Source organism: Netta rufina (genome assembly GCF_964035555.1).
Source record: "Netta rufina genome assembly, chromosome: 3".
In the NCBI taxonomy this organism is placed as follows: domain Eukaryota; kingdom Metazoa; phylum Chordata; class Aves; order Anseriformes; family Anatidae; genus Netta; species Netta rufina.
In genome coordinates this window covers 2,596,065-2,623,078 of record NC_140125.1, presented here as the reverse complement: position 1 = coordinate 2,623,078, position 27,014 = coordinate 2,596,065, and the positions used below count along the sequence as shown (strand labels likewise).

At 41.8% G+C, this 27,014-nt stretch overlaps 1 protein-coding gene across 1 annotated transcript in view; it reads right to left on the bottom strand.

The window, feature by feature from the left end:
* The window catches only part of CFAP61 (cilia and flagella associated protein 61), a gene marked incomplete at both ends in the record, with an annotated part of 104,487 nt that overhangs the window by 3,052 nt on the left and 74,421 nt on the right, over nucleotides 1-27,014 (bottom strand). Inside the window, 4 exon segments of the mRNA XM_084283381.1 lie at nucleotides 93-183; nucleotides 19,211-19,416; nucleotides 21,986-22,077; nucleotides 22,831-23,158. Coding sequence (XP_084139507.1) covers nucleotides 93-183; nucleotides 19,211-19,416; nucleotides 21,986-22,077; nucleotides 22,831-23,158 — 717 coding nt within the window.

The following is a 27,014-nucleotide window of genomic DNA, read 5'->3' as shown; positions in this document are numbered from 1 at the left end:
ACTTTAGGAGAAGGATGGGGAAAGAAACCAAAGTGAACAACACTAACAAATTGTCCAAATAATAAAATGCACTCACTGGTCATTTTTCTTACCTGTTCCGACAGCAGGATTTGGCGCAGTTCCTTCTTGAGATCAATAAACTGATCGTGATAGATGGCCATGGACCAAGGTTCCCTGAAGTAGCTGGTTAAAAAAGAAGAAATTTAGTTATCTTGTGAACCTCTCATTAACCACTAATAAAGTATTTACCTGCTTTTTTGCCTTTATAAATTACAGTTCTGAACCCATCATGATCGTTTGTTCATGAAATGCCTCCCGTAACAGCATGGTCAATCAATTCTTTTAATGGATGTTCCTGATGTACAGCCAGCTTCAGTAATTACATTTAAAGTGGCTTAATTCAGAGCTGTGGCAAGACCCAGTGAAGAATCCTGATTTTATCAGAATTTAAAAGCCCAAAGACCTGTAAAGAACGGTGTCTCCATTATCTGTCCTCATTTGAGAAAAGCAGATTGCAGGATTAACTGAACTGCTGCATAAACAAATTAAATTTGTGTAGACAATGACACAAATGTTGTTCATCATTAAGGTTTCTGGATTAATAAAGGCCAGAAAAACAGGCCACAACAATGTTGCAATATGTTCTTTGCAGTAGTGTGCTGAAGCTAAATTGAGGCTATTCTAGGAGGAAGCTCTTGTAACTTTTTCTTCCACTGACAGCATTCATGACAGCATTCTTCTGTGAAAAAGGAGTAAAAGGATGGCGAGGACATGACTCGACGTAGAACTTCAATGCTGCAAATACAATGTGAGGCAACTCAATTACAGAGCTGTGAATTATTTCTGTTGCCTCTATAAGGAAAAATAATTTTTACAGTTTCACAAAATGCTGTGCATGTGTATGTCTTGCTAATGCTAACCAGAGGCTCACCCAAAGAACGACTGAACGGATGTCAACAGGGTCACCCGGGAGGCTTTACGAGGGGTGCACTTGCGTGGCCACAACCAATGTTGCTCTCTTTGGAAAGTCAGTGGCATTGCTGGCACTGCTGTTAGGAGTGCACCTGCGCTACTGCTCAATGCAGTTGCATGGTCAATAAGTGAACATCTGCGTAAAAGCAACTTAAAAGGTGACATGTAAACTTAATAAGTCTGACTTATCTGTCTCTACAGAAAACAAATGTGCTGTTTCCTTTTGGCAGAAGAAAGGTTTTTGTAATGTCAATTTGCCCTATTTTCTGCCTCTCAGAAAGTTTTATTCTTCTTGAATGAAAAGTTTCATTCTTTTTGAATTAAACTTCAGCTCTCATTAATGGCCTGCACAATTCACAACACTTTGTGTACCTGGCAGAACTTAGTTTGTTTTTTTACACGCTCATCTCATGATAAGCTCTTTTTTCCCTTTTCACTGTGTTCCCTTCATCTGCATTTCACTTTGTATTGTCAGCTGTCTGGGCTGGGGCTGCCTCTACATATGATCTGCAGTGTCTGGCACAGTGGGGCTCTTGGTAGATGTTTTCCCAGTATGAATATTTATTGACGCTATTACAAATACTATGTTCTTGCTACGGTAAATCCTGCCCAGCCTCAGAGTCTCTGGCACCATGTGACCAAGACTGATGCTACTTGGTCATTTGGATATGAAATGTGCTAAAGAGCTCAGCTTCAAGTATCTTAATTTAAGTAATTATGTACCTGTAAGGTGCAGAGAGAACAGGATATTCCCCAAATATTGAAGCAAGTTCAGTTTCAGAAGAAAAGCCCCACCCAACCCAAACCTTTAACTTAATGTCAAAATTAGGTAGCAAAGCAAGGAGAAGGGCGGTGTGTGAGTGTGTGTGTTATATAAGAATACATTAAGATAATTAAAGGCTGTCCAGTTTTACTGATATGCCCTGTTCCACCAGCCAAACATTTTATGTTTACACGTTGGTATTTGGGTTCAAATTCTAACCCTAATGGTGATTTCATCTCTTGATTGAGGCACATCTAACTGCCTTACATTCATTACATCATTCACCTACCTCACCAAGATGTCGCACTAAATAATGTTTATAAAATATTTCAGGGATGCTTTATGTTGCTGCTACCATCACCAGTTCAGCCAGTAAGTGCATTTTTTTGCCAGTTCTTGTCATTGTTCCCAGATTTGGAGCTTAAAAAATTAAATTTGCCACCAATTTACAATATTTGATGTGAATAAAATGCCCTTTTTGGAAAATGCTTTGTTTGCATTTTCCAGATAGACTGCCAAGAGGAGCTACCAGTAAACAACCTTTACTCTCTGATTTCTTTTACTTCTCTTCATCTGAAGAAACGTAAGCATCAAAGGCAATTTATAGAGGTACTTCACAGAAACACTTTTCCGTTGCTGTGCTGGCTCTGCATTTTTATCTTTCTTTTTTTTTTTTTTTTTAATTATTATTTTTTTTTTCCATTCTAAGCACCTTTCTAAAAGGACATATGGTATTTTTGAGAAAGCACATCTATGTATAGCTGTTAAAGCAAAGTTTAATAATGAGAAAAAAAAAAATCGAAGCCAAACCAACAAGTCAACTTTCTGAGGCTTATTCTGAATTTTATTACCAATTTAGCAGCAGTCCCTCAGGGCAAGCTGTAGAAGGTTTGAAAGTATAATGCTCTTCAGTATACAAGATGAAGCTGGCATGCTACCAATGGAGGCTCAAAGGCTCCTCAACTATCATGAGAACGGCATCTGCCACATGTTTGCACCATTTAGTCTTTCATAACCTGCCAGAGTGATCAGGCTAAATATGTACAAGATGACAATGTTTGCCAGAAGCATAACGGGTTTTCAAACTTGGTCACTTCCTAACGGGGATCCCCTGCTGGCAGATTTTTATATCTAAAGCAGCTATCACAGGAAGGCATTTGTAACGAGATGGGATGAAATGGTCTCCTTTTGAAGACAGTAAGCGACATCTTTTTTGTTGCTAGGGAGCTGTTCTTGCCTTTCATTGACAAACAATATTTAAAGTCTGTTCTGCCTCATTTGTCATATATAGCCTATATTAGATGAAAGGGAAGAAGGAGGAAAATATTTAGTGGCATCCTGTACAAAAGACAGGGAATATTTCACTTTTGAAGAGATACAGCACAACAAAAAATGGGTAAAGTTGGCTACTGCTAGCAAGCAAAAATGGAGTATGCATGGAAACGGTTTTCAGTCTGAGAGCTTTACTCTGCAGTTCATTTGCACCTACACAGCACTTTCAAAGAACAACGCTGTTGTCTCTAGGGAAGTTAATTCTGAAGTGGCCACACTTGTGCGATGTGTCCTCTCAAAGGCAGTGAGGACCTGGTGCCGACCTCTGGCAATGGTCCTGTCGGGTAAGCCAGGTGCAGCAGGCATGAGGTGTGCCGCTGACTGCACGATGTGAAAGCCAGGAAATCTTAACGATTGAAGCAGAAGCCTTCAAATAAGAATCAATTCTTACAACCAAAACAAAAAAGCAACACAAAGTTAAGAAAAAAATGTAAATAATTACAGCTTTACAAATAATTTGAAGTCCCGTGGTAAGAAACTAATGGCAGAAGGGTGAAGCTCTGCAGGCTGAGCTTATCTACTCTGATAGATTTAATCACAGAATCACAGAATCATAATTGTAGGGGTTGGAAGGGACCTCAAGAGATCATCGGGTCCAACCCCCCTGCCAAAGCAGGTTCCCTAGAGCAGGCTGCCCAGGTAGGTGTCCAGACGGGCCTTGAATATCTCCAGAGAAGGAGACTCCACAGCCTCCCTGGGCAGCCTGTCCCAGTGCTCCGTCACCCTCACCGTGAAGAAGTTCTTTCTCATGTTGGTGCGGAACTGCCTGTGCTCTATCTTGTGGCCATTGCTCCTGGTCCTGTCCCCACAAACCACTGAAAAGAGGTTGGCCAAATCCCACTGTCTCCCACACTTAAAATATTTGTAAACATTGATAAGAACCCCTCTCACTCTTCTTTTCTCAAAGCTGAACAGACCCAGGTCTCACAGTCTTTCCTCATAGGGAAAATGCTAATCATCCTTACCATTTGCAGGCTTGGCATAACTGTAATACTCATACAGACCAGTTTTATCACACCACAGCAGTATTTTCCAACCTTCTGCAAGTTGGGCTTCCCTTCATAAAAATGAAACAAAGTGAGGCCCAAGTAGCTCCCACGCATACCGTCAAAGATACGTTTATAAAGATTGTTGCCGATTTTGTCATTTTTATATTTGGCACTTTTTTTGGAAAATCTCACCTGAAATTCTCTCAAAAAAAAAAATCACCAGTGGAAAGAGAAACTAAGAGCAGTGATGTGAATGTATCAAAAGTAGCAAAAAGAAATTAGAAACCAATTTTTTTTTTTAAAAAAAAGCTTGTTTTCTGATTCCTCTTAATTTGAAAGCCAATCTCATTAATTACAACTTAAAACCCAATGGTTTACTTTTTAATACAAGGACTGTAATAGGTTTTTAATTACGTCCATTCCTTTTCTTGCTGCTTCCATGAGGCAGATGACAGCAGAAATAACTGGTGCCACTGTGGTCAGGCCTGGGGCACACCTTGTGGATCAGGAGTGCAGAGCCAACAGCTCATTAAACTACGGAGGAACAGTCACTGCCTGCAGGTGAGTTCATCAGGTTACCAGAAGGTGTGCGCGTGCCAAGACAGAAAGGCTCTCATGCAGAACCCAGCTAAGAGAACTGAAGCCAAGGACCTCGCCAGCTGGATGCTTGTGGCTGCCCCACCTGCGCTCCTGGTGACTTCTCTGCTGCGAGTCTGGGATGAAGGAGGATTCCAACAGCCTAGAGGGCAGCTGTGCACTGGTTCCTTGTGAGAACGCCTTCGGAGAATCCTGTGGTAGACCACTGGCATGTTTGAACCACAGTTTTGGGTGATGTTGTCTGATGCTGTTTGTTGGTCTTCTTTTGTTATGTAAAACTTTTATGGCAACAGTAATGAAACCAAATTGAACTCCTTGCCTCCTGCTATCCCCACTCTTTCACAGAGAATCTATGAAGTGGTTTGCATCCCTTTGTAACTTCTGGTAAATGTCTCTAGATAGCTAGGATCCATATGGATCTCTTGAAATCACATCTGTGTCATAACAAAGCAGCCCATAGGTCAATAATGACCTGCTTTATGTCCTGCTCAGGTCAGAGGCACTCTGCTCAATGTTGCATCTTCCATCATCCAGCACTGTAAGCACATGCAGTTGGTTGTCAGAGCGGCATGCATTTTTTAGGACATAAAATAAAGCAGTCACTGGTAAGCTCATCTCCTGTGAATCTGTGATTAAAGTTTCTGTTTGTCTCCACGGCTTCCCACACTTACTGGTGAAGTCACAAATTAGATGTCCATTTTTCTTGGGTTACTTTTTTTTTTAAAGAAATGTAATCCTTGAAATGCAAAAGTTTCCAGGCTGCATCAGCTATCTCTGAATGATACTGTATCACTGTATCACAGAATCACAGAATCACTTAGGTTGGAAGAGACCTCTAAGATCACCCAGTCCAACCTCTGACCTAACACTAACCAGTCCTCCACTAAACCATTTCACTGAGCTCTACATCTAAACGTCTTTTAAAGACCTCCAGGGATGGTGACTCCACCACTTCCCTGGGCAGCCTGTTCCCATGCCTAACAACCCTTTCGGTAAAGAAGTTCTTCCTAACATCTAACCTAAAGCTCCCCTGGCACAACTTTAGCCCATTCCCCCTCGTCCTGTCACCAGGCACGTGGGAGAACAGACCAACACCCACCTCACTACAGCCTCCTTAAGGTACTTGTAGAGAGCAATAAGGTCGCCCCTGAGCCTCCTCTTCTCCAGGCTGAACAAGCCCAGCTCCCTCAGCCACTCCTCGTAGGACTTGTTGCAGCTCCTCTGCCAGTTCTCTCAGTACCCTTGGGTGGATCCCATCTGGCCCCATCGACTTGCATACATCCAAGTGCTGTAGCAGGTCGCCAACCATTTCCTCGTGGATTATGAGGGCCACATCCTGCTCCCCATCCCCTTCACCAGCTCAGGGGGCTGGGTACCCAGAGAACAACTGCTCTTGCCACTAAAGACTGAGGCAAAGAAGGCATTAAGGACCTCAGCCTTATCCTCATCTCTTGTCACTAAGTTCCCCCTCCCCCGCCATCCAGTAAAGGATGGAGATTCTCCTTAGTCCTCTTTTTTGTGTTGTATTTATAAAAACATTTTTTTGTTATCTTTAATGGTAGTAGCCAGTTTGAGATCCAGATGAGCTTTGGCCTTTCTAATTTTGTCCCCACAAAGCCTCGCAACATCCTTACAGTCCTCCTCAGTGGCTCGTCCTCTTTTCCAAAGATTATAAACCCTCTTGTTTCTTCCTAAGCTCTAGCCACAACTCCCTGTTCAGCCAGGCCGGTCTTCTTCCGCGCCTGCTTGTCTTTGGGCACGTGGAGACAGAGCACTCCTGAGCAGTTCAGATTTCCTCCTTGAAGGGTGCCCAGCCTTCCTGGACTCCTCTGCCCTTCAGAACTGCCTTCCAACGGACTCTGCCAACCAGTGTCCTGAACAGCTCAGTCAGCCCTCCAAAAGTCCAAGGCAGCAGTTTTATTGATCCCCCTCCTGACTTTGCCAAGAGTAGAGAACTCTACCATTTCGTGGTCACTCTGCCCAAGACAGCTCCCGACCACCACATCTCCCACCAGTCCTTCTCTGTTTGTGAAGAGAAGGTCCAGCGGGGCACCTCCCCAGTACACTTACTAACCAGCTGCATCAGGAAGCATCTTCCATGCTCTCCAGGAACCTCCTAGACTGCTTTCTCTGAGCTCTGTTGTATTTCCAGGATATGTCTGGGAAGTTGAAGTCCCCCACGAGGACAAGTGCTGGCAATTGCGCGAATTCTGCCAGCTGCTTATAAAATGCTTCTTCTGTCTCCTCATCCTGGTTCAGCAGTCTGTAACAGACCCCCACCAGGATGCTTGCCTTGTTGGCCTTCCCACTGATCCTAACCCATAGGGACTCAACCTTAGCATTCCCAGCCTCGAGTTCCACAACATCAGAACACTCTCTAATATAGAGAGCCACACCACCACCCTTTCTGTGCTGTCTGTCCCTTCTGAAGAGCCTATAGCCAGACATTGCAGCACTCCAGTCATGGGAGTGGTCCCACCACGCTTCCATGATGGCAACCAAGTCATAGCCTGCCTGCTGCACGATGGCTTCCAGCTCCTCCTGTTTGTTACCCATGCTGCGTGCATTAGTGTAGATGCACTTCAGTTGGGCCATTGCTCTCTCCCCCAGCCCTGACATTGTTCCCTCTGGCTCATCTCTAATGAGCCTCCACATCCCCCTTCTTACCTAGTTTAAAGTCCTCTCAATGAGCCCTGCCAGCTCCAATTTGATCAGTTGTCAAATATTAAGCCTTCAAAATATTCAAAATAATTTTTTAACACATTTAGATTCTTCAGACTTGAAATGATTTTGGCCATTTAAGAAAGCTGACTTTTTCATTGGTGCTTTTAGCATGTGATGGAAAAAGTTACCCTACTGGTGGTGTGCCTTTGCTTCAGCATACTTCATTCCTTCTGCTAAATTTTGCCACAGTAAGGGAAAGGTGCTGCAATTACAGACACAAACTTATCCACAACGACAAACACAGACAAAACTAAACAGTTGCTCAGCTGACCTGGGCTTGAGTATACTACAGTTACACCACGAGTACCTATGAAGAGCAGGGAATTCCACTCCAAGGAGTGGGGAGAGGAAACTGTTGTTGGGATGGACAGAAGTATGTATAAGAAGAAATGTCCCATCTTGCCATGAAAAGAGAAGATTCATTGTTTTGGGGAAAATAATTGATATTTTTAAGAATCTATTACAAAAATACCGTGATTCTAGTGGAAGATATAGAATATTTGTAGCTATACCTTGTATAAGTGGACCAGAAATCAGAGAGTAGAAATTCAGTTGCTGACAATACAAATACCATAAACACTGAGCATTTCCTACTATATATCAACTGACCAATAATTTGGAAAAACAGCTTGTATATGTAAGTAAAAATCAACACCAACTTGTGCTAACTCCCATAATGAAGCACTTGAAAACATTGTTCTTAATCACAAAGAATATAAAATGTTCTCTGGTTTGCAGTTTCTTAAAACTCACTTAAAATTGCTGAACAATCAAGCACAAGTTGGAACAATGGCATGCTAATAGCAAGAATGCTATTTAACTCCTTGCTCTATAGTTCCACTCACTGAACACCCATTTGCCCAAGCATTTGAGTTACTCCTGTTGAATTCATTAATCTGGGACTATTACTGCTCTGACCCAGTAATTAGTGAAATCAGTACTTTTATGGACAATGAGTCTGGATCTATGATTTATTGTGTTAGGGATATTTACAAAATAGTGATGCAGTTCATTAACTTATAGGCTGATGATTCATTTGTCCTTTTTGGTAAGTAAATCATAGACAGAAAGCCTGTGGGTTTTTTTCTACTTTTAACAGAAGCAGTAAAGCCTTCCACTTGGAAGACAACTGGTTTAAAACCTCTGGTTTATCGAACCCTTTTGTTTGCAGCTGAAAGAGCAAAAAACAGTGCAGTGTAACGAATCTCTCAGTTGTTGCTCAAGACAAATGGCCACTGACTCAAGCCTTTGTAGCGGGCAAGGCTCAGCCCCCAATCAAAACAAAGAGAAAATCAAAACAAAACAAGACAACAACAAAAACAAACAACACACACACACACAAGCATCACACTGGGGCTACTGCAGAGACATGGTGACTTCAGTAGGAATGGTAGGTCATGGTTTACAGTGTTTACTGCTTGCCAGCACCTTCACTTTGCAAAGGCCAGTTATCCATCATGACTGATAAATCACTTCTGTTTTCTGCATTTTTAATATCCAGGAAATGTTACAATAAAGTGCCATTACCTGGAGGCACCGTTAAAAAACAAATCTTAGCAGCATTTGCTTCCTGTTGAAATGCTGCAGTCCTTTCCTATTCTCAGTAACCACATAGAGACATTCTCCATTATTTCAGCACTGGGAATTTGTGTCCAGTGCTTATTTTACTAGATAGTAGCAGTTATTGTGTATCTCATTGTCACTAAATGCTACTCTTTAAACTTTCTAAACTTTGTGCCTTTTAGATCTGATATAAAAACATTGCTGTCTGTTCTTTCTACAGAAAAATTATAGCTGACCCTCATGTAAGGTTTATTGCATTTTTTCACATAAGACTATTTCACATGTAATGTATTATGAAAAACAATTAAAAGGAAATTAAATCTGACTCACAAAATCAACAAATATGCTGTGTGGAGTGGTATGATTGCTTTTCTGTAATTACTTGCTTATGAATTCAGAGTTCAATCATTCATAATGGTTTGCATAATTATTAATATGAATCAGCAATGTTTGACTGCAAATTAGTGTGGTAAGACTCAGCTGACTGGCCTTTACTTACTAATTTGGACGTGGGGTTTCTTAGTAACGTAGCTCTTCATTAGCAAGTTAGCTGCTTCTTAAAACTACATTAATATATAAAAACTGAAAGTCACCTAAAGGGGTCTACCATTGGTATTGATTTGCTGTGAAAGTACAGCTTTACCAGGGTACCTTGGGGTTAGCATTTAATTCTAGTAAGGAAAATAGATGTTAGTGCTTTGATATCCCTTCATGCGTTCATTTTTCCTTTGCTCTCTCTTCATAAAAAGCACACAATTTGTCCTCTAATTAGGCTGCAAAGTGTACTGAGTAGCATTAGTCCCTTTCAGCCATGCTCACTACCTGCCACATTTCCTTTCTGTTTTTTTTCAAGCCTGCAGAAAATAAGTCTCACTGTCCGCATGATGAACAAAAGCCTCAGGTGGAATCCCTTAAATGTAACTGCAGTGTGCTAATGTATGGGACCCAGCACATCTCGGACAGCACTGCAGTCTAGTTTTTCTCTTAATGAACAATCATGCTCCATTTTGGAAAGTCTGTTTTAAAACCAGATTTTGTATGTAAAATGTATTTCTTGTTTAATCAATTATTATCCAGGCTATATGTAATAAATGTATATCAGTAACTAGTCCTTTAAAAAATAATATTGGAAACATCAAATGTTCTTTTTCCTAATTTTTCTATTATGCTGTGAGATTTATTAGAGCTGTGCCATTAAACAATCCACTGTGGCATTTCTGCTTAAACTCTCATTAAATGACACTGATTAATACATCACTTTTAGCCTAAAGTACATAGTATTATGATGTGTGAATTGAATTTAAGCAGAAAAGGCCCAACAGTTACTTTGAAAGAAGCAAATGTTGTTTATACTGCTCAAAATATTTAAGCGTTTAGCTTGAACAGCTAGTACAAAAAATTAACGTGAGCATAAATGAGTGTGTTTGAAGAGAACAGCTACGGAAACATCCAGTGGTATTATCTGCTTTTATAGTTTGTGGGTGGAATTTTCCAAGGCTCCTTACTGAATGGCAGCTTGACCCCCTTCACTCCTTGCTGTTGTGTGTTTGGGAGCCTTCTGTCTGACTGCGTATCAGTAAGACTTAGGTTCTTGCATCAGGGATTACTTTGGTAAAAAAAAATAAAAAATTAGACTTTAATAGGCACAGAGCGTTACACAAGATTTAGGTACTTATGCCAACAGGGGTACCTCAAAAACTTCTACATGGTTACTGGGTAACCTTGCAAGGCTTTTCTCCTAAACATCTGGTTGTGGAGATGCCCAGAAGTACATCTCTCTAACCGTGACTGAGCAGCAAAGTCTTATCTTACATATGCACTTCCCAGTTATAGCTGGAAAGTTGACATATATAATAGAGCAACGTCTGAATCTTCAGGTGTTCCCCTCAAAATAAGAAGTAGGAATTAACTTACTACTTCGCACACTCAGAAATTACTCGGTGCCTTTTTGTTCCTCCCCTAATCAAAACAACAAGAAAAAATACTTCTGAGAATCCTTCACGTTGTTTTCTTCTCATTTTTTGAAGAAGGGCAGTCCTTATTTTAAATCAACTAATGCAAAATTTCAGCACTTATCTGTATGAATCTCAAAGGCGTTGTCTATATCAGCAAACAGTTCAGACAGTGGAGTGGATGTGACACCCCCACTGGACGTGTTTCAGGGTTTTATTCTGATTGTTCTCTTGGGCTGACTGCCATGTGGTCTCATGGGCAGGACACCAGCATGCAACTCATCGTGCTAGTTCGTTTCTTCCACCAGGCATGCAGCCTGTGTGCACCGAGATGGCTCCAGGATGCAAACCGAAGCCTAGTGAGTACAGATGGCTAAAACACATTTCTGGTAAGAGCTAAATATAAATGCAGTATAAATAGAGCACTTAGTACTCTGTGTTACGTGTGATTCAAGCACTTTGCCACATCATGCATTAGTCTATCACCATGCTTTACAAACTGGTAAGTACCAGAAGCGCTTCTCATACAGCATCTTCCTAACTTCAGCGTTACACTAAGAGTAAACTCTGAATGAGCCCAAGAAGAAACTGTAGAAGGGGATGGCTGATCAACACAACATTTCAGAGGGTGCCTTTTAGAAACTGGTCGGCATAATGGTGTGCCTATGACAGGATTCCTCATCACTGCCAGCCCAAATCCGTGCTGTTTGTCCCAGCACTGCTGCCTTTGCTTCTCTCGCCGTCATGCAATAGTGGTGCTCCTTTGTCTTGTCATCAGCATTACTGCTTCATTAATTGGATGCAACCAGCATCTTCTGCAGGTCATGTCTGAAAACAAGTTCATTAATGCAATATCCCAAGCAAGAAAATCCCCTACAACATCCCAAGTAAGAAAAGCACTCACACCTAATTTGATAAATAAGCTAGTTAAGTATTTTAGAAACTAGTGGGCCAGATTTTTATGCATTGTGTTAGTAAATTTGGTTTTCATTAATGCCAAATGAAGCCTATATGAAGCACTTCTCTCTCATATTAAAGGCATGATGCCAGTGAGCATCCATTTGGTTGCCAAGTACCAGGAGACCCCTGTAATTATATGTTCTGTACTCAAGATGCAGCAAAGGGAGATTCCACTGCTCTGTAAACACATTCCATAACTTGGCAACTGCCTTACAGTTGCCTTCACCTCAGAAGCATACAAAAGGGTACAACTGGCCAGTTACATTCCTCCTTTGTGAAGCAGTGTGGAGCACTGACAACCAAAACCAAATGCACAAGCTTAAAAGAAAAAGTATTTCAGGCCTCTTCCCACACCTGCCTCTTTTATCTGCTGCTATGGGAATGGGAAGGATTTGAAGGGTTTCAGTGAGCACTAGAGACCTCCGAGGGAAAGGAAGGAGTGTGGTGTAGGGAGTGCTTCATGTTACACCTGCTGGGATTTGCTTTCTTTTCCCTTCAAGAAAAATCTTCCCTGTCGGGAAGAGCCTCACTCTTAGGTGCTTAAATTCCATCTGAGCCTTTTCAAGATGCAACCTTACAGAAAATCAATAAAACCTGCAGAAATTCCTTCCTGAAGTGGATTCCAAATCTAGGTAGTAATACTGTGAAACATCCAAGTGACATGAAAAGAATGTACACAAAATCCTCAGCTTCAGGATACTGTCTGTGGTTCCTAAGGTTGTATCTGCCTGATGTCTGACAGCAACATCTGAAGACCTCTCTGCTCAGGAACACAGTGGCCGAAGGCCCAGACGGAGTGAGTGCACCAGCCATGGCGGCACCAGGCAGATGGAAGACTGACCATTGCTGATGCTGTGCTGGCTTCTTGGAGCACAATGACAAGTGAGAATGAGACTTTGCATGGTCAGGGACTGTTGCCTGTCTACGACCCTGACAACTTGCCCGGCAGACCATGGCATCCTGTAAAACAGCCAGAGGGATGAGCAGCCAGAAGAGACAGCTGTCTGACTGGTTGTGACCATCTTTTGGCTTAACAGCCTGTTTCCTCAGATGTTGTTTGCATAGGTAGAAACAAAAACATTGGCTCTTAATTTCATGTTTAGCTAAGTAATGGACTGGGCCACTCAGATGCTACTCTAAATTAAGCTGGAGTACCTAACACATGGTAGGATCAGGCTTAACTGTAGGCAATTGTTTTTGAAAAATCTAGTATCTGTTGTTATCACATTAATATCTATGTCACTGAGATCACAGCTAAGGCAGCTGGGCATTCTGAGGAGCATTCAGTTTAACTCTGCAATTGTAGAGTTGCACTGAGACCTCCTTTAAGGATGTCCATAGTATCTGTCCGCTAAAGTAGGAGAAAGGAAACTTGGAAAATCATTAGTTCCATCAGATTCAGTTAGAACAGCCAACACAAAGCTAAAAGCATTGTTTCCCTTAAACATGATAATAATTCAAAAGCATTTGAGACTTTCAGTGAGCTGTCAAAGTACTGTCAGACGGAGGAGGAGTATTCAGCTCACTAAACGATAACAGACTCTCAAGTGCCCTAGTGCATTTCTTAGCCATGGGACCAAGGAAATATAGTTTCACAACTATGTGCTGTTTTTGTTTGTTTGTTTTGTTTTATTTTTCAGTTATTGCTCACCAGGTTTGTAAATCTGCCAACTTGAAGTCCTAGAGGCTTCTTTTAGAGGCAGCTTTTAATCATGCTGAACTCATACTGAAATCAATGGAACTCTTCCCTCCATACAAGGAAACATTATTTATCTCCTTTAGTAGCAGTTTCATGCGTGCAACCGGAAGGGGTTACTTCTTCAAGTTAGCTGAATCTTGAGGGCCTGTCACTAATGCTAATTTGAAAATGGCACTGGCCCATTACGGCCAGGAAATCCGGTATCATGGGGTTAACCTTCAGCCTTCATACCAAATGCAAATCATCAAGGAAATTCATTGCTAGGTGCAGTCTCTAATTATTTAAAAGACAATTTGCTACACAGAAATAAATTGGCTCCCAGGTGACAGCTGTTCTACTGTGTCCGTTCCTGGAACTAGATGCCATGCCGTGAAATCTAAATGCAGAGCAAAAGATTAAAGCGATGTATTTTCTTGGCTTATAAGAAGGCCCTTCCCAAAATAAGGCATAAAGAAAGGATGAAGGGAATGAATGTTGCAAACCAGCAAGTTTGTAAGCTTAACTAACAAACTGCAACATTTTCAGTCTATTTTTTTTTTCCACTAATGGCACTTCACAACTTGCTAGAAAATGCTGCAAGTGGATATAGGTGTAACATGTAGTAGTTTAAAAGGAATTTTTTTTTTCCCAGCAAGAGAAATTCAGCCTTAACATCAGGTTTGCACTCACCCAGTGCTGTGAGATCATTACAGACCATGTGAACATCACCCAAACCAGTTCTTCTTTCTATCCCACACAGAGAAATCACTGATCACATTTTCATATTCCTTGCCAAAGGCCACTTTTCACCTGCATATAAGCCTCAAGACAATCTTAATTCCACAAGAGATGCCAAAACATTTTTCAATTTCATGGTTTTCTAATGGATAGTCTTCTAATGGCTAGGTTTAACATTGTATATTGTTGCATATTGTACACAAACACGTAAACTGTGGATGTGGTCTACCTTGACTTCAGTAAGGCTTTTGACACCGTTTCCCACAACATTCTCCTCAAGAAACTGGCTGCTCATGGCTTGGACTGGTGTATGCTTCATTGGGTTAAAAACTGGCTGGGTAGCTGGGCCCAAAGAGTTGTGGTGAATGCAGTCAAATCCAGCTGGAGGCTGGTCATTAGTGGAGTCCCCCAGCGCTCAGCACTGGGGCCAGTCCTCTTCAATATCTTTATTGATAATCTGGATGAGGGGATCGAGTGCACCCTCAGTAAGTTTGCAGATGACACCAAGTTAGGTGCATGTATCGATCTGCTTGAGGGTAGGAGGGCTCTGCAGGAGGATCTGGATAGGCTGCACCAATGGGCTGAGGTCAACTGTATGAAGTTCAACGAGGCCAAGTGCCGGGTCCTGCACCTGGGGCGCAATAACCCCAAGCAGAGCTACAGGCTGGGAGAGGAATGGTTGGAGAGCTGCCAGGCAGAGAAGGACCTGGGAGTGATGGTTGATAGTCGGCTGAATATGAGCCAGCAGTGTGCTCAGGTGGCCAAGAAGGCCAACAGCATCCTGGCTTGCATAAGAAGCAGTGTGACCAGCAGGGCTAGGGAAGCGATTCTCCCCCTGTACTCAGCTCTGGTGAGGCCGCACCTCGAGTACTGTGTTCAGCTTTGGGCCCCTCGCTACAAGAAGGACATGGAGGTGCTCGAGAGAGTCCAGAGAAGGGCAACGAAGCTGGTGAGGGGCCTCGAGAACAAGTCCTACGAGAAGCAGCTGAGGGAGCTGGGCTTGTTCAGCCTGGAGAAGAGGAGGCTCAGGGGCGACCTTATCGCTCTCTACAGGTACCTTAAAGGAGGCTGTAGCGAGATGGGGGTTGGCCTGTTCTCCCACGTGCCTGGTGACAGGATGAGGGGGAATGGGGTAAAGTTGTGCCAGGGGAGTTTTAGGTTGGATATTAGGAAAAACTTCTTTACCAAAAGGGTTGTTAGGCATGGGAATGGGCTGCCCAGGGAAGTGGTGGAGTCCCCATCCCCGGAGGTCTTTAAAAGACGTTTAGATGTAGAGCTTAGGGATATGGTTTAGCGGAGGACTTGTTAGTGTTAGGTCAGAGGTTGGACTGGGTGATCTTAGAGGTCTCTTCCCACCTAGAGGATTCTGTGATTCTGTGGTTCTGTGATATGCACACTCTAAGACTACATTGTATTCCCAGCCTTCTTCCATTGCTGTACCTCTTCCTGAAGGAAGCAATTTCCTGTGCTGATGTGCTTTGCACTAGGACTGCTACATGGAGCTTACAGGCAGCTTGCTTCATCTTCTTACCGTCTCCTCCTTTTCTCACTAGCCCTTTCACTCTGCCTTGGCAACCTTTGTTCAGCATCACTACTTAAGAAGAGCTGAAGAGATGCTATGAGGACTGATGAGCAGTGTGCCCCTGTGTGGCACACCTGTGATCCTGGCCAGACCTCCTGGACACGCAGGCTGTGGAGGTGCCTGTGAGTATGTGGGTGCAAGAGGACCCTGACCTTGCATGGCTTCAGAGCCTGCTAGGCTGCCAGCAGTTTCGGCCAATAAACAGCCTTGACAAAGACCAGCTAAGATGCAACCAGTCTTCTGCAAGAGCTGATGACTCCTCCATTGAGTGTCAGTGCTGGCATCAGATAAAGCTGCCCCTCTTATTTTTCTTTATATTTTTATATATAAAAATATATTAAAAATATAAATTTTTAAAATAATAATAAATTATAATACTAATAATATTATTTTAAATAAATTTTTAAAATAATAATAAATTTTTATAAAATATAAATTTTATATTTTTATTTTTATATATTTTTCTTATGTTGACTGGCCTATCTTATCCTATTAACAGATTGTCACTGGGATCTCCATCTCTCCTGAGATTTTTTTAAATCTCCATGTATGTTTAGAACTTGATCTTGCTTGTAACCCCTGATGAGCTTGCACAGTGTGTAGGGATCCTGTCACCATCATGACAGCAATGGAGGCTAATACACACTTAATTGCTTTCATGAAGAAATAAGCTGTCCATTTGTAAAGATAACGTCTCATCTCTTTAAAATCTGTGTGTGGCTATCAGGAGTGCAGACGTGCAGCTGCACTGAGGTCCTTGGGCTGGGCTACACGCCCAGTGCAGAGTAACACAGTGAAAGGGAAAAAATGCTGGTTTTGTCAATGTCAGGAAAATACCGCTACCTGTGTTGCAGACAGAAATCCCAAAGCAAAATGACGTATTCTTCCAGATGTTGATGTTGGTGTGAAACTTGCTAGTGCATGTAACTACTGACACTAACCACATCTGGGCAAACAGCACAAGTGTGTCTGACAATGTTTGTGGTTCACAGAAAAGATTGGTTCACAGAAAAGATTAGTTCACAGCTGTGTTTGCATATTGTAGCACCATGAACAAGGCTGATGATACCTTGCCACAACCTGAATACTGAGCTTCTTCCAGTGCTCAAAATGTATTAGCTGATCAGCTGTGAGAAGAAAATTTTCTGCAGTCTTGGCCTTTATCTCATACAATTGTGCCATCCACCTTCAGTTTCTACTTAACACCTGCTGACAGAATACTGTTTATGTGAACTTTACATTTGCTGGGTGCCATTGCTCTCTTGGAAAACAAACCCAACCTTTTCTATAAATCAATACGCCTCCCAGCAGAGGCATATTGGATCTCCTGAAGTGAAATCTGTAAAGAAGCATTTTTCTACAAGAAACTTCTAAAACCCACAGTTAACATTTGAGTTCATCCCATCTTCCTGTAAAAGATGGGGAATAACAAAGAATGAGGAGTCAGTCTCTGACATATTTAGAATGAGGACAGACTGCAGAAAGAGGAGTGCAAAGCATCTGAAGAAATAAGAGAGACGCACATCCAGCTGCAGTGACGCACCGAGTCCTTTTCAGGGGAGCTCACCCTTTGAGACGACAGCTGATACCACTATTCTCAAGACATGGCATACAAACCAATCTTTTGTCATTAAATGAAAGGCTTGATTGGATTCCCTCCCTCCCCCATTTCAGCAGACATTCTCATTTCTCTGTCCTCAGCCACGTACAATGCCTTATCCATATTCCAGTGAAGCTTTTTGACACTGAACCAGCAGAAGTGCAAAAGCTAGAGAAAGAGGTACAGGAATTCAGAGACTCATAAGTCCCTGTCTCAAGATACCAGGTGCTTCATTCCTACAGAGGATTGCAACTACCAGCACAGTCAATGCAATGTAGGCATGGAGGACTGTGCCATTAAAACTACATATTACTAGCTTGTTTTGGACTAGCAGACTTCTGTCATCACACAAAACTTCTCTTGGACCACAGTGCATCCTTTACATCAAACTTTTACTAAATGTTATCTAAATAATATTGTTTAATCTGAAAGCTTTACTGTCATTTATGTCTTTCTTCAAATCAGTTAAAAATATAACCAAATCATGCCTAAAGACTTTTAAGGCACCACTATCAGCTTTGTATCATGATGAAAATTTACCAGTTGTTCCTGTGCTTGGCTGTCTGTCTCCAAACCAGTTTGTGTAAGGAAGTACTTCACTTACACTGTACCTGTGACAATTCTTTGTCCCAAGCCATCACTTGCGAGGGATTTAAAAAAAAAAATCCAAATAAGATGTATTGACAAGTTTTAATTACATGCTCAAAGAATTCTATCACATGAATGAAACTCAGGATTTTTTTTGCCATGCCTGAACTCAAAAGCACTTATTTTAGCTGAGGCATAAGGAATAAACCAAGTCTGAGTTTTTAGTCCATGTAACTTTTTGAAATATCAAGTTCTGCAGTAGTAGCAGAAGATTAAAGATACGGTAGATCTCATTTTTCAAACACCCCCCTTTTTCCAAAACAACTTATTTAATTAAAGTTCGCGCTTTCAAAAGCAATGAGAATGTCTCTCAGAAGAGACAGGACATAGATCTTAGATAGAAATAGCCAGGCTTTTCAGTCTCTCCAGTTGAGTCTCAGTCCTTGCCCCAAAATGCCTAGTCCCCAAAACTGCCCTGCGCTTGCTCAGGTGGAGGGGAGCACGTCAGAAAATCTTCAAGACCTGTTTCACTGCTGCAAACTGCTTTAGAGGCCTGCAAGCTGGATGGGGAACGTCCACTAAGCATGCAGACTCCTGCCACAGCTTTCGGCTATAAAATTAAGTAAAAGTAACTCCCTATGCTCATTTAGACAGACAACAGTCTACAGGATAAATTCTAGGATTTGTTTTATCATCAGCTGACAGGCAAGCTAAGCAGTGTGACTAACATTATGTGTGATTTAAAACCTCCCTAGAAAACTTTGGATAAAAATTTGATTTGAAGTGATTAAAGCACTGATTTTTAATTTTGACTTCTGAATATTAATCTTGAGTTAAAAAATAAAAAAGGATTCTTCAGACTCAGCTTAATGAGTTAAGCCTACTGACTGTTCTAAGCAAATGTTATAATGATTCTGAAATGCTCTTTCAGATGAAAGCTGTTCAAGTAAACCACTGCTCCTTCTCTAAATAAATCTGAGAAAGACAGTTCTTTCCAGGAATCTCTTTAGGGCTTGCATTGCCACTGATAATTTTGCCAAGTAGTTGAAAATATATTTTTTTAAATCTATCTTGAGCTCTAAGGGAAAACAGCTAGAAGATAAATCATAAGAAAAGAAAACTACAATTCATCCAGAACATAAATTTTACGCACAATGTTGAATTAATCTTACCTGTAAAGGTCTGTAATCTGCCCTTCATTCCAGCGATAATGAAGATCATTAAGAAGACATTCATGCTGTCCATACAAGCAAATGTAGTTGGACACAGGAAAAGGTGTCTTTGAAAAGCAGGTGATGCTATCTACCATACTATATTTGTTGATATGCATTCTAAAATAATTCCCATGTCTTGCCTTTCCAGTTATAATTTCCATACCCTGGAACACAAAATAAAAGGCAAACTATGCAAATGGAAAGAACACCTGACCTGGCATACATACAGGATCTGCTAGGGTTTGATATTTGATATTTACCATTTCTTAAAATCCACAAACATTTTTAACCAAGAATATCCACTCCTGGTACCACAGTTTATACAAGATACCATCATTTGGGCACAAAGATTTGCTCTGTGATTTAGACCTCGGTTAACTGCACAGGAACTGTGAAGCATATGACCACGAGCACAGCATAGGCTTCAGCTGCCCATGACCGAGTGCCACGTGAGACACCTAAGGGTATCTGGGACATCCGAACTGGGCTGGCAGTTATGACAAAGGAACCATGGGAGACCTGTGACCTTATGGAGCAGCAGCTGGAGGTCAGAAGGGATGACCTGGGGCATCTCAAACACAAGAACACTCTGTTTATGGAAAATCGAAACCTGTTTGTCCTTGTATTCTATACAGTGTCCATACTATTGCATACACATGGCATATCATAACTTACTATAAGATAGCATCTTGATGAACAAAGAACACACTAGTATACCTACATTCTCCCTACAGATTTATAAGTGTATATACATATATATTTATATGGATATACAAGCAGTATATGTGCAGAGTCCAAATTTATGGTGCATTGTAGAAGCTATATGACAACAGACAGAGAGTTGATATTACCACATTAATCAGTTACAAGCAGGCTTCAATGTTACAACCCACAGCTTTATCACATGTCAATCATTCTGTAGTAGTCCAAGGTATGATGTGTAGGAGCAGCCTTCCAACAATAAAATTACCAGCAAGAAGGACCCTGTCTTTAAATTTTATAAATGACTATGAACTAGATGGTTGTCTGCAGCTGCAGGAGGCTGGGCTTGATCTCTTTGGATGTTACCTGGAATTACAATTACTTTAAAATATATGCATATACATACATGACATAAAAATATATATATATGCATATATATACACGCACACGCACACACACATGCAAATATACACACATCATTTAGAATTGTTCTCAGTGACACCCTCTTGCTAATACAAACACAGCTGCCGACTATTGCTTACATTATCACTATCAATAAAAAAATAATAGTGTTCGATGTTGATGCTCAAACTCTAGCATTTAGTTTCAGCTAGTTAAACCAATTACTTAATACAAGACAAAAATGTAAAAATGTGTTTTAGACCTCACAGTGGGATGATCAAATAGCTTGAAGCTATTTTTTAAAGCTGTATTCATGTTCCGATTTATATATCTTTAAAACCTGTTGCTAGGCTACAGTCGCCTTTGTAACTTCCACATCTCTCAGTTAATACATTTCACTAGCTTCTTTTACTATTTTCCTGGGAAATTCTTTTAGGATTTACATGAATTTTGTGGAGCAGCTTTAAAGATGTTATATTTTCAGACAATGGAGAGTCAAAGTTGCAGCAAAAGAATTCTTATCATGTTCTAGCAATTTGGACTGACAAAATCTATTTTTCTCTCTCTGATAGTCCTTTTTGCTTCCCAGTATGTGCAGCTTCGGACAGCTCATCCTGGATCTGAAAAGCTGGAAAACAAGGTGAGCAATGCTTTGATTTCCTTCCCTCTCTAAAGCATGGATTCCCTTTTTAAAACATCATTTCTTTCTATGGACCATTGCTACCTGAGTTTTAAAATGAACACTGAAGTAGTCTTTGAGAAAACACTCTACCTCATCTACAAGAATGGGCTTGATGTAGAAATCCCTAAGGAAAAAGATACAATGTACAAAGGTACAAAGCTTGAATAGGTGCATGGTCCTTTCTGGCTTTAAAATACATGAATCTAGTCTTCACGTTTCACAAGTGAGGTTCTGCAGTAAGAGAAGTGGCTTCACGTTAGTGTCATGGGAGAATCTTCCACATAGCCTAACTGCACGAAGTGCTTCCCTCTTTCCCACTCAGAGAAAGAAGTCTCTCACGGTTCTAGGACTGGCTGTTTTCTAGCAGCAAAGTACACACCATCCCTTCCAGGATACATTCTTTTCCTTCTAGTCTAGAAATCAACTGATTTTCACTGATAAGACTGTGACATTTTATCATCTGTATGCATTTATGGCACCTTATTACAGAGGAAAGAAGGTAAGAGCTAAGGCTGAAAGCATATTTCAGTGAAATCCAGCTAATGCTATCCTATCTCTTCTTTATAACAAAAGTACAGTTTTGGAGAAAGCCAAATATCAGAAAGTATGGTAATGAATATCTAAGAGGTTCAGTTCATTTTAATTCATACTGTTATAATTCACCAGCTGCACCTGATTTATATGATGCACGCTGGCTTATCAGACTCTGGATTTACTACACGAATCTGATGGCAAATACCACCACTACCATGATGTTCTGTGTATTACCTATTTGGTAGGAACTTCAAAAGCAACGTGTTCCATGTGACTGAGAAAATGACTTGTGTCTCTCTAGAGAAACAAGCAAAAAGAAGGCCATCCTGAAAAAGAGAGGACTGAGGAAAAGCAAACATGATATCTTCCCAACAGAGGAAAAAAACAAGGAAAAGTTAAATAACATAACTTACATGGTCAGACAGTGCAAGCTCTATGTCCAACTGGATGGGGATTTCTGGTTTGGAAATATGCAAGTAATTACAACCTCTGGGAAGAACACCTCCTGCCATAAATGAAAAGATGAGATTTATTCACTCATGCACAGAAAAGAAAATAAAGTGTCTCTTTATCCTCCTTTTCCCAGAATGATTACTATTTTTTTAACCGTGTCTAAAGAGGAAAATTTATTTTGTTGTTGTGGCTTCATGTGCTTTGGTACTGTTATACGTATTGGTGCAGCAGCCACATCTTGAAAAGTTCTGATCATGACTGCAATATAAATAAAAGCACAACTTGGTCCATTATTAGCAAAAATCTTCAGTGTAAGCTTGTTTGGTTTTTTTTTGTTTGTTTGTTTGTTTGTTTTCCCCTTCCTCCCAATTCCTAGACAAGTCTACAGAGCTAAAGACAAATGAGGAATGGCAAATGTTAGGTTACATGGTATATTTCACATGTAATTCTTGTAAATAATGCATCCCATCTGAGATACCTCCCAGTAGACTGCATCAGTCATGTTCTGGATGCTCCTGTTTCTCTCACTTGAAAATAGAGGGAATCTAGCATAGGTTAGACAAAGCTTTTAAATATCTTGAGCTAGGTGGTGACAAGAAGAAATGAATCCTTGCGTGAATGCAAGCAGAATCACTCCCTGGTATCACCTAGAGGCCATCACCTCTCTCCACTGACTGTACAGGGAGTTTTGATGACTTTACTGCCATTAGATGGCTACTGAAGTGAAATGGACCTACACTGACTATATAGCAGCAAAAATAACAAAGAGGGTATGAAAGGATGGCAGAATTCTATTTTCACATACCTTTAATTTTACACCCCTTGTACATGGGGATGAGGCTATCCATGCCTTCTGGTGGCTTAGAAAAGGGCTTAAGGGTTGGATCAAAGAGATTCAGCATAGATGTAGCAAGTTCAAAGCCAATCTCTTTTGAATTGAAGTTGCTGTGTGTCCATTCATCTGCATAATATTTCCTGGAGTACTTTGTTAAAGAACCTGCAGCCCTGATACTGACATCATTAGTATGGAATTCGGTATCAATCACAAGTCTTCCATCAAAAACAAGGCAAGCATCATTAATTGCCTTAAAGGTTTCATAATCCACAGTCCTGTAGGCAAAGCTGAAAAATGCCTAAGAAGAAATGTAAACAAATGCAGGTTATTATACATTAGTTACTGGCTAATTTCATCAATAAAAATATACATTTCATTCTGAATGTTATTTATTTTATAAAAACAGGAACATGAAATACAGTTTGATTTTGTATACACAGATAAATCCTTCTTATCCAGTATTCATAGCAACTAAAATTAAAGCTACAAATATTGGATCAGAACGGGATTACTAAACCAGACTCACCTACTTCTGGTTAAGTAAATTAATTTGATTTAAAAAAACTCTAAGATTACATATGTCAGATAGCCTGAGTAGATGTGCACATTTTCTGTGTTAGTGTATGAAACAGACTTGAATTCTTCGTGAAGTTGTTTTGCTTCTTTCAAATGGTGAAGCTAAATTGAAAAACAAATTAATCGAAAAAGCACAATGTAGTTTGTATTTTAGCAGCATAACCATGTATTACAAATATTTTTCAAACTGTTGTGCCTAACTGTATGCCAGCAAACTATGCAACCATGGCTACCAGCACAGGCACATTCAATGAAATTACAAGATAGGAAACTCAAATTGTTCAGAAGAAATTTCATCCTCATTCAAAGTACTGAATTTATGCCAGTCAGTGCTGTGGAGGCCAAGAAGTTTGTGAGAGGTATAAAAAGACTGAACATGTACATGAAAAGGAAAGCGCTCAAATTTAATATACCTCATAGTGACCTAAACTTTGGAGAGCACATTCAAACTCTGTCAGGGCTGAAACACATCTCTAACTATTCCAGGCCTGTAAAATGCTTGCCTTAGGAAGCAGATTACTCTGCACGCCCTTACTGCTTGGAGTTACCCTGCTCTCAGAGGCACAGGTCTTGGATGTCAGACAGACCCGCTGGTTATCTGGGTCAGCGCAGAGACCATAGCTAAGTGAAATCCTTGGTATATCTGGCAGTCCATTTCTGAATCTGGTAATAAATGGAGCTGATACATATTCAGTACATTTTGGTTTATGGGAGTGAAAAGAGACACGACTTCCACTCTGTAAACACCGCCCCCTCTGTCCTACTGCTCATCTTACAGAACTGGCCCTGAGGTAGGGATTTATTCCAGGAGCAGCATCTACTGAGGCCATGAGCTTGTCTTCCCCATAGGGGATTTCAAGGGCATTGAAAGAAAATAGCCCTAAATCCCTGAATTCCTCCTCTAAGTCTGAAAGAAAAAGCTAGTGATAATTCCCTTCTTTTGTCCTCCTGTGGCATCTGCCTAGTCCCTCTCCTGGGATGCCAGAAAGCAGATGAGACCCCCGCTCCCCAGAATGGGAGCTGAGGCAGCACCACCACGATGAGCACCACAAAGCAGGTGGCGCTGGAAGCAGCCACCATTTCCACCCACGTTAGGCGCCGGTGTGGAACAGATGTGCACACAGCACGTCATGCAAAACGCACTGGGTGCCCCGAGAGCTGCTCTGAAACCCAGCGCAGTGCGAGGGGGAGGATTGCAGGGTCTGCCAGCCCTCCCCTTTTGTCTGCCTGCTCTGCACGGCTCTGCATGTTGATTAACAGAGAGGCTCTCAGACCGCACTCAGAATCACGTACATCTAACACATCTTTTGATGCCTGATTTATTTGCTTTTCTACAATGTTTAGAAGTGATTTAGAGAGGCAAATGCCCACCTGAAATCTGGAGCCAAAAACGTGCTCACCCAGGAAAGAAGTGCCTATTCAGGCCAAGATGAGAGAGGTACCGGTGAAGTTAAAAGTCCTGTGTCTTCAGGGGGGCCCAAGTCCTGGGGCACAAGAAATGAAGCATTGGTGAGTGAGCCTGGGTCACTACAGCTTGGGACTGGGGGCACAAGCCCAAACTCCTGCCTGCCCCACACCTTCACCTCTGGCAGAAAGCATCATAAGCAACAGAAGCGGGAGAAGCTACAGCTACAAACAGGATCTTCTCAGATGTCTCTTACAAAGGAAGAAATTATGGCTGGCAGCTCCCAACAAGAGCATAGAACAAGAGTGTAAATTGGGCATTGAGGGTTAAAAGTAGTAATGACAAAGTTGAGATATGCTTTCAGTGAGATCACATGGTGTGCAAAGGGAACAAAGACTTATCATCTTGTTGCTGCAATATATATATATTGAAGCTCCAGATCCTTTAAAAGGAGCTTTCTCCTTCATCAGTGCCCTCAGCTTTTAAAATGATTACATGACAATGAATACTCCTGTCCACAACCAAGAAATATTACTGTGCAAGCCAAGGAAAGGGTGGTGAAAGAAGTTATCGGATGAGTGTGCATTACATTACTGCCTTCATCTTCAGCAGCCCGAGACGTAACCGCATCAGGGTAAACAGCCATCAGGAACACATCCGTCGCTTACAGTCAGCCTCAGGGAGGACACAGTTGTGACCAGGGTAAAGGAATTACCCAATTACACCACCACGGAGCTGTCCTAGGGACTGAAGGCAAGTGTGAAATGCTTACTGCCAGCTGGACAAGCCAGTCAGGAGAAAAGGCACAGGAGAGGGAAGCCAAGAGAGCTCGAAATTTTAGCACTACTGGTGAGGCAGGCACACAGCAGCAGAGGAGCTACAGCCTCTGTGCTTTTTGTACATAAACAGGTAATGAACAATGTGCAGCTAAGGAAAGGCTAACCATCTAGCAGATCCAAAATCAGGGAAGCTCTGGCTGGTGTCCTGCCTGCTGACAGGCTGGACAGTGCCACTGGACTGGAGAGGAGAGAGAGGGGGAGGGGAGGGAGGGGAGAGAGGGGGGGAGGGAGGGGACTGCTGCAGCCTCTGGGCTGGGAGCCATCTGTCAGCCTGGGAGGGGAAAGAGGGAGGCTGCCGCATTCAAGAAAGAGATTTTCTCCTGTTGTTTTTATCCTGCAGGACTCTACAAATTAAGCCCCTAAAAACTGCCAATCAACAGTTGACATTGGCTCAAATCCCAAAAGGCCCAGCGCGGCTGCAGTGCCAATTCCTGCACAGCCTGCTCCCTGGCAGACACAGCTGCTTGCTGGAGCTCCTGTCCTTGGAGTCCGTCCTCACAGGCGGCTGCAAGCCCCACAAGACAGCTGAACTGGGTTTGGAGAACAGAAAGCCCCCAACATCACAAGTAACTGCATGTCCCTCAGCTTAGAGGCTGGGTAAGACCACAAGAGACGAGAGCCATGACCGGAGAAAAGACAGGCAAGGGGCACAACGGGCAAGAGAAACAAACCGCGAGGAAATGGGGGTCTTGAAGGAATGGCACAGGCCACACAGGAAAAGTGATGGGGAAGAGGCGACGGGCTCGTGGGGAGGTGGTGAATGGATATTAAGTTACAAAAAACAGATTCACATCTCTGTGGAAGAATAAAAATAGAGGGATTTTAGGGAAAGAGGGGAGAAACTGAAGAGTTGTATATGAGGAGAGAGCAAGAGGAACATCGCTACTGATATGGTGATCAAAGGTGATTGCCAGTGGATAAAAGTGTTGTACAAGGTCTTCAGCTCCTTCAGGAAAGGCTGAGATATCCATAGACGGAAAAGGACTGGGGAAAAAAAAAACAATGATTTGGAGGGACCACTGGTGGCTGGGGAGCTCTCTGGGGGTGCTATGTGGTCCTTCCTTTCCAGAACTACAGCAGACTTGAGGCACAAAGGAGCCTGCTGGCTGTGGGGATGTGCTGTGAGGGCCTTAAGGCTTCCTAAGGATGCATGTTTTAAAATGACTCTACTAGAAGCCCACTCACACAGATTATCCCAATGATGAGAAACAGGACTGTTTTGCCCATTGGGAAAGGTTAAAAAACATCTCAGATCTCACAGATGTGTGAGTGTGTGTGTGTAATTTACCTAGATAAGGTTCATGGAGATGAAATTTCTAGAATTATGTTGAAAA